Source organism: Gadus morhua, chromosome 23, assembly GCF_902167405.1.
Source record: "Gadus morhua chromosome 23, gadMor3.0, whole genome shotgun sequence".
Lineage (NCBI taxonomy): Eukaryota > Metazoa > Chordata > Actinopteri > Gadiformes > Gadidae > Gadus > Gadus morhua.
Window position 1 is genome coordinate 12300814 of NC_044070.1, and position 15487 is coordinate 12316300.

The following is a 15487-nucleotide window of genomic DNA, read 5'->3' on the forward strand; positions in this document are numbered from 1 at the left end:
AATACTTGGTGGGCTCCTGCGGTTATAGAATAGACACCGAAACGATATCATCCCTACATTGTAGACGTTTGCCGAACACATTATTATTTACAAGATTAACATTTAAATCCAATGATACAACTAGTTAAACAACAGGGTAAACTAGATTTTTGTTGCGAAGTCAAGCCCCTGCTGCTCAGTGATTGGAGGAGCCGGGAAGGGGGCGTGCCCGCAGAGGCTGACATATAAATAGGAAACTCCGCGTCTGACTCGCCACGATGTGTATGGGAAACAAGACAGGGTGACGCGCGTACCGAATGTAGCCGCCGTGTTTGGAAGAAAGAAGGCAAGCATTCTCCACGCACAGGCCCACGTTTGCTTTTTTTGTTTTAAATCGTGAAACAAATGCAGATTTCTAGGCGATCGGTTGCACGGGAATACAAAAGGACGAGCCGGTTGTAAGGTGGATTCGCAGTTAATTTTTCCCTCAGCCATCTTGACTGCTCGCCTGAAGGCGATTTTCTCCTGTCCGCACCTCTGCTGAAAGTAAACACGGCTTGCAAATTACTTGCAACTCCGTGCCAAAGAGTGCAGCGAGATGGGCTCGCTGCGATACATCTAGTCGGACTCTGCGAGTGACTGACCGATTTGGATCGCGGTGGGATTCAGCACGGATTCAGCCGTGAGAGTGGAGGATACGACGCGCGGGAGGATGGCGTACGACCTGTTGGGGATTTACCTGCTCCTCTCCCTGGCTCTGCTGCCTCGCTCCAGCGGCACCGCGGCCAAGGAGATCACCTGCCAGGAGATATCGGTGCCCCTGTGCAAGGGGGTCGGGTACAACTACACCTACATGCCTAACCAGTTCAACCACGACACGCAGGACGAGGCTGGACTGGAGGTGCACCAATTCTGGCCCCTGGTCGAGATCCAGTGTTCCCCTGACCTAAAGTTTTTCCTGTGCAGCATGTACACCCCTATTTGCCTGGAGGACTACAAGAAGCCCCTGCCCCCGTGCCGGAGCGTGTGCGAGCGGGCGCGGGCAGGTTGCGCGCCCCTCATGAGGCAGTACGGCTTCCCCTGGCCGGACCGGATGAAATGCGACCTGCTCCCGGTGCAAGGCAACCCCGACACCCTGTGCATGGACTACAACCGCACCGACTCCACCACGGTGTCCCCCGTGCTGTCGAAGCCGACCAACCACCCGAGTAAGTCGCTTAACCCGAACCATCACAACAACAACAGTAAGCCGGGGCGCAACCGCCCCAGCGCGCCCGGCAAACACAAGCCGGCGGCGGCGGCTCCCTGCGAGCCGGTGTGCGACTGCCTGCCGCCGATGGTGCCGGTGAACACGGACCGCCACCCGCTCTACAACCGAGTGAAGACGGGACAGATCACCAACTGCGCGATGCCCTGCCACAACCCCTACTTCACGCCGGACGAGCGGACGTTCACCGCCTTCTGGATTGGGCTGTGGTCCGTGCTGTGCTTCGTGTCAACGTTCGCCACGGTGGCTACGTTCCTCATCGACATGGAGCGCTTCAAGTACCCGGAGCGCCCCATCATCTTCCTGTCCGCCTGCTACATGTTTGTTTCCATTGGCTACATCGTGCGCCTCATCGCCGGCCACGAGAAGGTGGCGTGCAACCGGGACTACGACGCAGAGCACGTCCACTACGAGACCACCGGGCCGGCGCTGTGCACGGTGGTCTTCCTCCTCGTCTACTTCTTCGGCATGGCCAGCTCCATCTGGTGGGTCATCTTGTCCCTGACCTGGTTCCTGGCCGCGGGCATGAAGTGGGGTAACGAGGCGATCGCCGGCTACTCGCAGTACTTCCACCTCGCCGCCTGGCTCATCCCCAGCATGAAGTCCATCGCCGTGCTGGCCCTCAGCTCGGTGGACGGGGACTCGGTGGCGGGCATCTGCTACGTGGGCAACCAGAACCTTGATAACCTGCGGGGCTTCGTGCTGGCGCCGCTCGTCATCTACCTGTTCATCGGGACCATGTTCCTCCTGGCGGGCTTCGTGTCGCTGTTCCGCATACGCAGCGTCATCAAGCAGGGGGGCACCAAGACTGACAAGCTGGAGAAGCTGATGATCCGCATCGGCGTGTTCACGGTGCTGTACACCGTGCCCGCCACAGTAATCGTTGCCTGCTACTTTTATGAGCAACACAACCGCCAGAGCTGGGAGGTGAGCCACAACTGCACTTGCTCGTCGGAGCGGGCGCGCCGGCGGCCGGACTACGCCGTGTTCATGCTCAAGTACTTTATGTGCCTCCTGGTGGGCATCACGTCGGGCGTGTGGATATGGTCCGGCAAGACCCTGGAATCGTGGAGGGCCTTCTGCACGCGCTGCTGCTGGGGCAGCAAGGGCACGGGCGGCTCCATGTACAGTGACGTCAGCACGGGTCTGACTTGGAGGTCGGGCACGGCCAGCTCCGTGTCCTGTCCCAAGCAGCTGCCCCTGTCCCAGCAGGTCTAAGGGCCGGCCCGGCGGAGCGCTAATTGTTTGGGAGATAACCCATCACCACCACCACTACCCCCCGAAGCCTTAACAATTAGCATAGTAATCAACTGTTGATGGGGGCCCATGTGGAAGAAAGCTGTGTGTGTGTGTGTGGGGGGGGGGGGGGGGGGACTGGTCGAAAACAATGTACCCAGCATTAGCACAGGATAATTTCTCCCTGTTTATATGTATAAGGGTGTTACAGACTGAAGCTTATCTGCAATGTCGGCATTGCTTGTTCTGAAATGCCTTTTGAGGCAAAGAGACAAAATTTGATTTATTTTTTAGTAGCTTGCTTTGTGGCAAGAGCGTCGAGCCGTTTTTAACCATTCTTACTACACAGTGCCAGAGCTATTCCATTGTATAATTCAATCACCTTAGCTGGTTTAAATTAAGCCTTAAAGAAAAAAGTGCCCACCTTTTCTATGGGGCACCCTACTTTTTTTGTATTCGTATTTATATCAAATGGTTCTGTACAAACGTGTAAATTTTGTGTATAACAGAATACTTTATAAGCTATTGTAAATTTGTAAATACTGTAGATGTCTTTTTGTGAGGCGGGGGAAGGGGGGGAAATACAAATGACTTTTATTTTGAAAATAAAAAACACATGATGCTAAATCTCAATTCCCGTGTGAACCCTGTTCTTCTCTATGGGGTCGTAGCCCAGTCCGGAGGCCTGAGCCTCCATCGCGAGCGTGTTGCGCGGGTTCAATGTATGTCAGCGTGTCGAGGGGGGGACGGGGACGCGACACACTGTTTTCTGAGAGTCTTGTCTGTGAAATGAAAAGAAAGGGAAAAATAGTCCTTTTAACCATCAGAGACCGGTAATTAGAGGCAGGGGTTTAGCTGGAGCATCTCGGTAATTGTTAAAAGTCCTCTTCACATGCCTGCCCGGGCCCTCTTTCTTAATTTAGAAAAAAGAGAGAGGAGAGAGAGAGAGAGAGAGAGAGGGAAAGAAAAGAGGGTTCGGTGAATGGAGTATAAATGCAGGGGAACAGACCCTTTTCATCTGCGGTAACTTTGATCTTTTTTTTTTTTAAACAGCTCACAATAAAAGGTGGCGTGTATGAGGAGTGGGGCGTTCGCGGTGGGGGGGGGGGCGGCGGGGGGGTCTCGGCGTGTGATGTGCCAAGGTTTCTGTCTCTCCTAACGGTGCCTATTTTGCAATCGCCGCACACAGGCTTTGATGGACGTTGTGGAATTGAAAAGAGGGCATTTTAGGGGCCATGGTTTTACACAATCCATGCAGAGGTACCGAGGAAGGGGTGGGTGTGGGGGGGGTACTCAGGCAGTTTGACCCCCATACACATACAGCCCGCGCCCCCCTGCACCTCTGCATGGATTGTGTATTTTAACGTTTTATTGTCGTCAAGAACAGAAAGGAAACATTCCCCCGTCTCTCTCCAGGTCCTCTGGGCTGTATCAGAGTGCAGTGGGGGCCGTGACATGAATGATATTGAAATGGCAATGAAAGCCCCACAGGTGGTCTATGCACATGATCTCACATCTTAGGACCCCCTTAGTGAGCCTGTTCCTTTTTTTTCCCCTTCTTCTGCTCCTTTTTTGGGAGGGGAGGGGGGGCGCTGCAACAATGTATTTAGTTGGGTCCCAATTAACCCAATGTGCTGGCATAAGATGATAGACTGTAACTGCAGAGTAGACATTTCCCTTTGATTTCCTCCCCCCCACCCCCCCTCGACCCCGAAACTCCCCCAGTCATCGGTGACACGGCTGCTCTGTAGTGATGGCTTCATTCTCCGTTTCTTTCCCTTTTTTGCGGTCGAGACAGTAGATGACACCTTCTTACAAGGCTTCTTTCAGCGCGGCCCAGCTGTTAGGGACACTACCACTGCTGTCTGCTCGCCACCACACTGTAGCCGGCTTGAAAGGTGAGCCGTGGTGAAAGAAAGAGAATGAGAGGAGAATAAGAAAAGGAGGTACAAAAGTGTCACTGGGTCCGAATCGGGACTGCATTTCGGACCGTTTTTGTCTGAAAGTTCTAAGCCGTTGACAGGTTCGTCTTTCTGTTCGGGGCTGTAGTTGTGGTGAATTGTGAATTTCTTTTCTGCCCTTCAAACTTCATCTCCCTGCCATTACCTCTGCCTATTCCCAAGTTTTCCTAATCAAATGTTTAATAATGAATTCCCAGCTCGGTTCACAATTAGACCAGCTAATCAGATTATCAGCATACATTACCCTAAATTGTATCCTTGTTAATACAGCTTAGTTTTTAGAAAAAGTTTAGATTTGCTATTGTCAAACTGTCAACAGATCCAGCTAGGCCTGACAACCACCTGATGGAAGTAAGATACATTTGCATCGCCATCTAGTGGACAAAGTAAGACATTACACCTGTGTCCATAACTAACCCATCTAATCCTCACAAATCTTTATGATTAATTTGACAGTGATCATATACCATATCTACCCTAGCAGTAAGTCACAGAAACTGGATTTCTGAATCGTTTTGGTCACATACTTCACTACTCTAGACTAGAAGAGTGCACCTGCATTAAAACTACAATCTTACTATGACCAGCCCCTGCTCCAATGCCTCCATGGTCATGGTCAGAATGGTCTGACATAAAAGGTCACGTCCAGACTTGTTGACGACGTGTTCTTATCCTGGAACAGATTCGTTCCCATAAGAGGTCAACAACCTTGTTTTGTGTATTTTGAGTAGGAAAGTATTCAAGAGGAGGTCAAAGAGATTCTACACACAGGGAAAGTGATCAACAGTTAACATCCCCAAATGGGTCTTATTTGCACTTAAAAAGGTGCAAATATTTTGATGCATAAAGACAAGAATATCCAACTGATTGTTGTTTTGATGTTCTAAGCAACCCCATCACAAACAAAGTGCTAATAAAAAAAAGAATTGTCATTTAATATATTAATCTAAATGTGATTTGAATACATAGAATACACAACCAAACTGACCATACCTAACTGGGGTACTCCAGCGGTTGGAGAAGTTAACACCATCCATACAAACTATTCTGTGATCACTTTACACATCCACCCCCCCCCCACCCCCCCCAACACAGTCTCCCTGTGTGCCCCACCCCCTGCTCCAATATCATGAGCGACCGCTCTGATCACAGACAAACAAGCACAAGCAGACGGTCAAAGGGGACGAGACAAGACGTCTCGCCCTCCCAGACCCTGTAATCTAGTCGTCGCACGTAGGGGGGAGTGTTTTGGTGTGTAAGGGAGAGAGGCTTGATTGACTTGTCTCCCCCAATAAGCCAGAGCAGTCAGTCGTTTGCCCGAGCCTCTCCTGCTCATCCACTCCTCCACCGGGAGGGGTGATCATACACGGCTTGCTTCTATCAAATATTAACGCAGGAGGCGTTTGATTTGGTCAGGTGAGGCCTCCGTATCTGCCGGCGAGTGGCCAGAGGTCATGCTTATTGATGAGGCAATTGATCCCTACCTCAGGCCCAGATACATTTGTATGCATTTTATCTTTTAACACGGAGGGGCTGTGTCGGTTGAACTGCACAAAGTGTGTAGTGTGCGTGTAACTCTAGTCAATACATTATCTCCCCCTTTGAATTTACAAATCTCAACAATGCATTTTAGACATGGAGTCAACCTATTGCCGTTCTGGGCTGGTGACTAGTACAGCAAAATTACAAATCATAGGCCTATATGAATCAAAAGCCATCCATTTAATCAGATGGGTTTATAACCTGTAATGCAGATATTGCAAATGTATTGCTGCATTCTGAAATTAGCCTGACTTCAACGCAACAAATCTCTGAGAATCCCACGGGCTGACCTGGTGACCAGTGTCTGAAGAAGCTATTGACCCCCGCAGACCATATCGAGTGAACTCTGGGTGAATGAAATTTTAGAAAGCCGGTTCTCCTCAAACTCAAGAGCAGAACAAATTTCATCACATGCGCCATTCCAAAAAGAGTACATCACATAAACGTCTAAAAGACCTTCACATTCAATATCAAACACATTTCCTGGAGCCAAAACAATCCATTCAAATGTACACCATGTTTGTTTGTGAAGCAACAAGCGTTAACCGTCATTCAATATCTCTGAAGCATCGAAGCCCTTGAGGATTAAAACCCCAAACTACAGTGGGGAAAAACAGAAAACTTAACAGCGCTCCCAGCTAGGGTTTTTAGAATAAAAGTATAAAAGCTCAATCCAGTACTCAGAATAAAAATCAAAACAGAAAGATGGGTACACCTGCACCAAAATGTATTGATATTGTTTTTCATTTATAATGAACCTAGTTTTGGTTTAATGTTCTGTACTGTAGAGTTGTGTGGTTATGCTTGGGAGAAACGTTTTATTAGGAACCGTTCTAACCGACTGATGATCCCTGACTTGGGGTAACAGAAACATCTGTACCAGGCCGGTCTGGGGACTTTCTGATTTTGAATACACGAAGCAGAAATGTACTTTCAGGTGTGAGATAACTACATCTCATTACAGTTAAAACTTGGAACACCTCATCACTCATTCAATTATGTTGGTACAACACCAAGTCTCTTAACGGATGAACAATTAAACCCACAGGCAAGATACCTGTACATTCCCTAGATATAACAGGACACTTTCTCATTGACCAAGAAAGAAATCGAAAAGGCATGTTTTTTTAGTATCTTACCTTACAACTTCAGTATGGTAGAACCCTGGTCTTTAGTCCATCTACGGCTCCCGCGGTCAGTCCTGAAATTCACAGACAAATTCGATTTACAAACTTTGAGGTACACTCATAGTCCCAACAGCTGGGTGTTAAGTTGCCTTTACCTTCCAGGAGAGGGCGTTCAATTATGTCATCATCATCCGTCGACCCAGAAGATACTCGATCTATGATAAAACACTCAGTTACAACTCTACCTTTAATACCGTTTGGAGACTATGTAAGCTATTATGTTTGGCCGAGCCAGACTTCAGCGTTTCGTCAGACGGCAGACGTTTTAACAAACATTTCAAACATCATAGAGAAGGAAACTAGTGAAACAAATTAAAGTACTTAAACTAAACTGGGACTCTCATCACTGAATTCAATTGTCGATATTATGCCACCAGGTGTTAATGTGATTAGACATTACAAGTAGTTTGAAGATCGGCCTTTTCCTGTGTTTTAGTGGCATCACAGGTGGGAGTATCCACCTAGATGTATGCTGGATAGATCAGTCTGAGTCTACCAGCCTACCCAGTGGACTGTAGCTAATGTTACTTATCTATCCACCATACATCAGGGTGGACTGGCACCTACTTCCGATGTCACCAAAACACTGGAAAAGGCCGATATTCAAACGGCTTGTAATGGCTAATCATACTCACACCTGGTGGCATAATATCACCCCATTAAATTTCCCTTGATGAAGAAAATAAATAAATCACGATGAAATACGAAGAGGAGTTCCAACGAAAGGGCTCACCTGAATTCAAAAGCCAAACAAATCGAAACCTCTTCAAAACTAGCTAAAGATAACACAATCTGGGTTACAGACGGAGGGCTACAGCCAAACACTGTGATTGGCTGTGAGAAGCTCGAGACGAGATCGATGAAGAATGGTCAGTTTCTCCAGTTTCTACTTTTTTAGCGTCACGGACCTGGAACAAACTTCCAGAACATTCGAGTCTCCCTCAACACTTTATTCTTATGAATCAGGGCTCAAAGCATTGGCGTTTTTATGCAGATTTTAATAATAAATGTATATCTGCATCTTAGTTATTCTTCAGTTTGTAATTTATTATTTAGTTATTGTTTTACATTTGTCCTTTTTTAATTTTCTCTTTTAATGATTGTCCCTTTATTGTCCCTCTTCCTTTGTAAAGCACTATGAATGGCCGCTATATAATTAAACGTGCCTTGCCTAACCTGTTTATAAAAATATAGGCTAGTGTTATGATGTGATAACTAGGCCTATTGGAATGCCACATAGGCAGTTAATAATTATCGAGATTTCAGTGACTTTTTTCATGATGATTTGTCTGATGGAAACCCATGAGAGCAGGGCTGTGCTGTGAACCAGAGCCCATCTACGTCTTCTTATTAGACATTCTCTGTCTATTAGACATTCTCTGTCTATTCTCTGAATCACGCAGGAGTGCTCAAGATCATGCAACGGCGGTGCGCCAATGAACAACACGTTAACTCTGAATAAGATCATGACAGGCGAGTACATTAACTCATAATATCCCCAAATCGTGTCGGTGACCTCTGATCTCGGTGGGCTACTTTGTGACCCAGATAAAATGAGAGACCCTACTTCAGCTGCATTAAGGGAAATGCATGTGATTCCTTCCAAGCAAATCATTCACGCAAAGACAATAATTGTTTTATCTTTATTGTCGTACAGCCTATATTAGACAATCAAATCTTTCACCAGATAGGCTAGTTGGTACATTGAGGTTTAAATCACACACATATTGACATACATATATATATAGATATATATACATACACATATACATATACACATATATATATATATATATATATATATATATATATATATATATATATATATATATATATATATATATATATATATATATATATATATATATATATATATATATACACATATATACAGTCCTTAGTGATGCTTTAATAAAAATAGCGTCAACCCCAGATTATAAGGGGGTTCCGGTTTTGAAAGACACAACAAGGTGTGATCACAGCCCTCCACCCTTTCTAAAACGATGGTTCCAAAACATGATTCTAAGGTTAATTGGCCTCAATTGTTCCCATTGTGTATTATTGTCCTTCATTTTAATAGCATGCATCTTTTCCACCAAAATAATCAAAACTAGTGGCTACAACTGTCAATTTCAGATACAATATTAAAGCATAAATACATAAATAATAAGGCCTGCATAAAACCAAATGAACGTGTCCGATGCGTCGCTGTGGCCCTGGCCATCCATGTTGTTCTCTCCTTGTGGAAGATTCAGCGGCCAACAGAGATATCAGCATACAAGGCCGCTTCCCTGTTGGCACGGCAACAATGGCAGCGGTTCAGCAGGCCTAACAGTGCCCCCCCCGCAGACGGCTCAGTGTTCCCTTTCAATCCAGAGACCCCGCCCCCCACTCCAGCTCACAAGCACACACACACACACACTGACACACACAAACTCACACACAGATGCGCATGCACACACACACACACACACACACTACTGTCTTGCTCTCACGCACGCACGCACACACACACACACACGCACACGCACACGCACACACACACACACACACACACACACACACAGGCAATTCACTGCAGTCCCTCTCTCAATCAGACCCAACATAAATAAACAAAAGCAACCATTCCTCAGCTCAAGGGGCTGTGGTCATTCGGGTTCTCTGATATTGGTTGAAGGGGTCTTTTGTTTTCCCATCATCAACAGGGTAATTATATATTGGGATTAAAACAGCTTCCTTTTTTATCTGCCTTTGGCTGACACACTTTTGTAGAAAATATATTTTAGGATAAGACATTCACATATATAAATTGTGGAGAAACGTGGCTAAGTCACAATGTTATGTGAACGTTTAATGATCAGGTACCATAACTACAAGACATTAAATGACAAACTTCAAGTGTTGGACAGTTGTTGCTACATAAAGGCATTTCACATTGTATGCCACCAGAGGGCAGCATGTCCCTTCAAAGTATTACAGCGCTATATAGACTTGAGAATGGAATTAAGTCCAAAAAACTAAGCCTTGCAATGTTTCCTAGTGTGTCAATTATTACAAGAAATATGTGAGCCATAATTGTTTATCTCTAGAATAGGTGCAGTCAGATGTAAAGCTCATTACCTTTGGTATAACACTGATACAATATAAAGCAAGCCTCAGCAATGCTCAATAATAAATAAGATAACTTTGAGATGGAGATATAATTAATTAATTAATTAATTAATTAAACTAGGTAAAATACTAAATGCTTTTTTCATACAATGACTGCGTTAAAGGTAGGGTAGGCCATTTCATTTAGAATAATTGTCATGATTGTTTATATTGTCTTTACATCCCGACAGCAAGAAAAAAATATAATGATCGGACAAAAGAAAGAATAAAAATAAATAAATATATGGTGCTTATGTTTGTCGCAGGCCTATAATAAGCCTTATTTAATTGGGGCCGAATTAAATGATTGGGCGGCTTACTTTCAAAATCTAGCTTAATCCGGCTGATTTCCCAGAATTTCCCGCACTATATTTAAAGAGACATATAACCGGTTTATATGGAAACATATTGTTTAAGAAATTTAGAAGGCAATAAAATAAATATTATCGCGAGGAAAGTACCCCCAGTGTACCTGGAGGATGCCTCAACTTATCCATGATACAATCTGACATACGAAGAACAAGCAGGCCGACATGGGCTCTCATGTCTCTGCCCTGCACTGACCTTGGCTGGAGGGCTCACCGTAACCCAAGATCACGAGCTATAGACACTTACATGGGATCACTGCAAAGCTACAAGCCACAGCGATGAGCCATATTCCTCTTGGCTCGCAGGAACGCCCCCTCCTCAGACAATGTCAGGGACACTAAAACATAGATGATGCTCCTACATAGATGAATGATCTATGTAGGAGCGTAGATTGGTGAAACCGAAAGGAAAGGTGATTTGATGTTTGACAGAACAAATCAGGAATTTCGATTATGTGGCCATCAAATCAAATGTACAAAGTGACACTAACCGAACAACATGTCAGTGCATTACAGGCTAGCCTTGCTCCGCAGGCAGATGCAACTTAACTTGAGAGACATGAAAAACAAAAAGGGGTATCACAAAACCAAAACTCTTTCCCAAACCAAAACGGTGCGTCTCTCAGAAGGGTTTCACCGCATACCACGTCCATGTGTTATCACACTGTGCGCTTGAGGTGCAAACAGCTCAACTGGCACAGACAGACAGACCCATCGGTGAAGGTCTCCCCCCTCATACACTGGCTTATCCCCAAGACGCTGGGGATAACAACAGACCTGCACTGGGGTGAATCACGGAGCCCTTAAAGGGGAGGGGCAGACGGGCCGACGGACATCATACCGGTGTGTGTGTCATAGAACCGTGCTGTGGGTGCAGTGTTTCCACTGTAACACACACAGTGTGTGTGTGTGCACTCGCAGCCCCACCAGGACCCTGAAATAGAGTGACAAGCCGTCTCCATAAATACAGACCCCTGCCATGGGCCGTAATTGCTTTGTGAGCCCCTGTGAGTGAGTGTGTTTGTGTGTGTGTGTGTGTGTGTGTGTGTGTGTGTGTGTGTGTGTGTGTGTGTGTGTGTGTGTGTGTGTGTGTGTGTGTGTGTGTGTGTGTGTGTGTGTGTGTGTGTGGGGGGGGGAACGAGTTAGAGAGCATAAGTGGGAGGCAGAGGGGGGGTGGGGTTACGATTCATAAACGCCCGTCACTTCTGTCAGGGTTTATAATTCAGTTTTAATCCCGGTTGAAACTCAGAAGTGAAAGCACCTCAGTTCCCAAGGCTGAGCTCTACTGACCAGCAGGAGGCTGTTTGTACTCCAGAGCACAGGGGAGACCCCCAAAGGGCCCGAGGTCAGACACTTTACACATTGTAGGTGACCCCCCCCCCCCCCCCCCCATCACCTCTAGTGGTCTAAGCTCAAAGGCAATAGCGACTTGCATGTTTATGCGAATGTTTGTGGGAATGTCTGTGTGGATGTGCATGTGACACGTGTGTGTGTGTGTGTGTGTGTGCGTCTGTGTGTGTGTGTGTCTGTGCATTTGTGTGTCTGTTTGTGCGTGCATGCGTTCATGTGTGTGTGTGTCTGTGCATGTGCATGTGTGCATCCGTGTGTGTGTATGTGTCTCCATGGGTGTCTGTGTTTGTGTGTGTGTGTGCGTGTGTGTCTTGGGGGGGGGGGGGGGGGGTCTTGTGGATGCGCGTCGGGTCAGGGCTGGGGAGGTGTGGAGGGACAGAACCAACAGGACCAGAGCAGGTGGCGGCCCGTCCACTTTTAGACCCGGGTCAAGGACACACTGGCCTTACGAGTTCGTAAGGTAGAGTGTGTATGTGTGTGTGTGTGTGTGTGTGTGTGTGTGTGTGTGTGAGTGTGAGTGTGTGTGTGTGTGTGTGGCCTACAAGTCCTGACTAGTTCGGTCAAGGTGTCCGTGCCAACATTCTTCTTTCTTTTTTTACCGCCCCTCGCTCTCTCCCTGCAACTCATTTCCCTCGTTCTCATCCTGGTTGCGCTGGGATCCTCACGCCACCAACGTGTCCACTCTGAAGTTCCTCCAGCGTGGGCCGCCTGCCGCCCTCTTCAGACCGATGTCCCCATGGTAACGTTACAGCGGCCCCCACAGCCTGAAGCCCCCAAGCCCTGTACATCCTGCGCTCCCTCGCCCCTTCTTCTCTCTCTCTCTCTCTCTCTCTCTCTCTCTCTCTCTCTCTCAATCTGATCGCTCCTCAACCAGGAAGTGGCGAAGCATCAGGCTCACACCCATTCCGACCTCTCCGCCTGGCCGTCGTCCTGGCAACCGCCAAGTTCCACCTGAGTGTACTGACCGCCCCTTCTGCTGCCGCCGTCCGCTGTCGCCTTGGAGACGACCCCGAACGACCCCAGCGGCGGCGCGGCGGGGTCCCGCCGCGGCGGGGGAGGGGGCTTGAGGCGGCCCTGCTTGTTGACGCGGATGGACCGGGGCGTGGCGGGGGGCTCGGAGGGGGGTCCGGGGGCCACGTCGCTGCCGTGGGGCGCCGCCTCCTCCCGCTGGGCCTGCCCGTAGCCGTTGTTGCCGTTGTTGGTGTTCAGGCCGCGGGGGGCCCCCGGGCTGAGGGCCACCAGGGAGCCCCGTACCGAGCAGTGGTCGGGGACGGGGCCGCAGACGCTCGAGGCCTTGCTCGGCCCCCGCTTCCGGAAGCTTCCGGGGCGGGACGCTCCTCCCGTCGACGCCGCCTCGTGGTGCACCAGTGAACCGACCTCGTGGCCGCCGTCCTCCTCCTCCCCCCTACCGTCACCCCCACTGCCCCCGCCACCACCGCCACCACTGCCGCTGTGGCTTCCACCGTTGATGAGGTAATAGCGCTCTTCCTCGTACAGCTTCTCCACACGCGTCCTCCGCCGCCGCCGCCTCCTCCTCGCGCTCTGCCTCACCGAGCGCTTGACGGCGCACACCACGTCCAGCGCGTTGAGCCCCAGGGAGAGCGCGCCGGCGCCCAGCATGAGGCACAGCATCACGCTCTTCTCGGTGGGCCGCGAGATGTAGCAGTCCACCTGGGTGGTGCACGGCGCCTGCTGGCACAGGAAGCGGCTGGGGATGTGGAAGCCAAACAGGTAGTAGTGGGCGGCGCCGAAGCCCACCTCTAACAGGATGCGGAAGACCAGCTGCAGGAGGTAGGCCCCCGCGAAGCACCGCCGCCCGGGGCCGAGCTCGGCACGCAGGGCCGCCGCCGCCGCCGCCGCCGTCCCGGGCGGGTCCTTCCCAGCCCTCCCGACGTCCTGTGCCAGAGGAAGAGGAGGTGCAGAGGGAGGAGGAGGAAGGGCAGAGCCGGCAGTCAGCCCGCACAGGACCCGGTGGACCACGTAGACTACGAAGACGAGGTAGGGCAGGGAGACGGACACCAGCTGCACCAGCCAGAAGCGGAAGAGGGAGACGGGGGCGAAGAGGTCGTAGCAGACGTTGGCGCAGCCCGGCTGGATGGTGTTGCACACGAAGCGCTCCTGCTCGTCCTGGTAGAGCGGGTAGCCGGCCAGCAGCAGGACGAGGACCCGGAGGAACACCATGATGACCAGCCACACCTTCCCTGGGAACAGGCAACCAGGGTGGGTACAGGAGGGCAGTGAACGGAGAGTAAACACGCATTCAGATGAAGAAGAACGAAGCGTGGTTCAATGAATGTCATATGGAAGTGATGTCTTTGTGTTGATGACAATAATACGCCAATGTATGGTTAAAAAAAGAAAAAAGAGTTTGGTTTAGTTAAAATTACATTCAAATGATGATGTGGATTGATCTGCTACAGATAAAACCATTTTTCCAACGTCTGTTAATAATAGTTATTGATCTTTGGAAGGGAGGGGGTCAACACAAAAGCTGTTAAACGAAGCTCAGAAAAAGATAATGTGATAATATCCCAAACCCGTCCCTATCCGAAAAGACAGCAGTCACTGAGCAGAACTTTTAGCGGCAGCCTGGATGTCGTTAAGCCATCATTTCAACTCTAATCTCAACATCGGCGTACAATGCCCCTTCCGCTGCACTCACCCATCAGTGTGGTGCTATGGCTGACCGAGATGAAGATGACTTCACAGGCACTGGCTCCACTCATGTCTGCCACCACCAATCACCCAACACCAAGATCACCCCCAAACCTCCTTCTCCTCCTCCTCCTCTTTGATTTGCAGCCCTGCTCCCCGACAAGACGTCCTCCTCCTACTCCTCGTCAGCAACACTACGGTGGCCTCTACACTCTCTAGGACTCCTGGTAGTCTAAACAAAAATCCATGTAACACACACACACGCACTCATCTCCACCTCCACGACTGCAACCGACCAACTGGTGTCGAAGACCGAACTCAAGATTGATCCCAGGGGATAGAGTCCAGGCTGCATCCGAGCCTCCTTGTGTTACTGAAAGAACACCCCCTTCCTCATCGTGACGAGTCTTCGGTCTTACAGATCCAGCCACCCCGTCCCCCCCCCCCCCCCCCGCCCCGTCCCAACTTCACACAGCCCCGGCCCCCTTTCTGTCTTCCTGCGGCAGGGGTGAGGGGGGCGACGGACAACTGTTCCGTCCTTAGACAACAGAAGACGCGAGGTGGGAAAGCGAGCCCCATTGTGGGTCTATTCTTACCATGCTTCCAGAGGCATGTCGTTACCCTGGCATTGCAGAGATATTTTTGGGCCTTTGGCGGTGGTGCTGGTGGGGTGGGCCTTGGGGTAGAATAACAAGCCTCTCCTTACATGAGAAATGTGAGCCTCTTGTATTACTCATGGCAAATTATTGTAATGGCCGCCCGGGCACAATGGTTACGTGTGTTTTCCAAAAG

General features: G+C 49.2%; 2 protein-coding genes and 1 long non-coding RNA gene across 3 annotated transcripts; 1 reads left to right on the top strand and 2 right to left on the bottom strand.

The window, feature by feature from the left end:
• The first annotated feature begins 245 nt into the window (after positions 1-245).
• fzd8a (frizzled class receptor 8a) lies at positions 246-3115 on the top strand. Its single transcript, XM_030349467.1, has one exon. The coding sequence runs from the start codon at positions 692-694 to the stop codon at positions 2462-2464; it is 1773 nt and encodes a 590-aa protein (XP_030205327.1). The 5' UTR covers positions 246-691; the 3' UTR covers positions 2465-3115.
• Positions 3116-7122: 4007 nt separating this feature from the next.
• Positions 7123-8016, bottom strand: LOC115537073 (uncharacterized). Its single transcript, XR_003974773.1, has 3 exons — positions 7906-8016; positions 7268-7327; positions 7123-7186 (listed from the first exon to the last, which is right to left on the bottom strand). It is a non-coding gene; the product is annotated as an uncharacterized LOC115537073 (long non-coding RNA).
• A 4356-nt stretch (positions 8017-12372) lies between these two features.
• Positions 12373-15130, bottom strand: gjd4 (gap junction protein delta 4). Its single transcript, XM_030348429.1, has 2 exons — positions 14703-15130; positions 12373-14241 (listed from the first exon to the last, which is right to left on the bottom strand). The coding sequence occupies exons 1-2, from the start codon at positions 14764-14766 to the stop codon at positions 12935-12937; spliced, it is 1371 nt and encodes a 456-aa protein (XP_030204289.1). The 5' UTR covers positions 14767-15130; the 3' UTR covers positions 12373-12934.
• Positions 15131-15487: the final 357 nt, after the last annotated feature.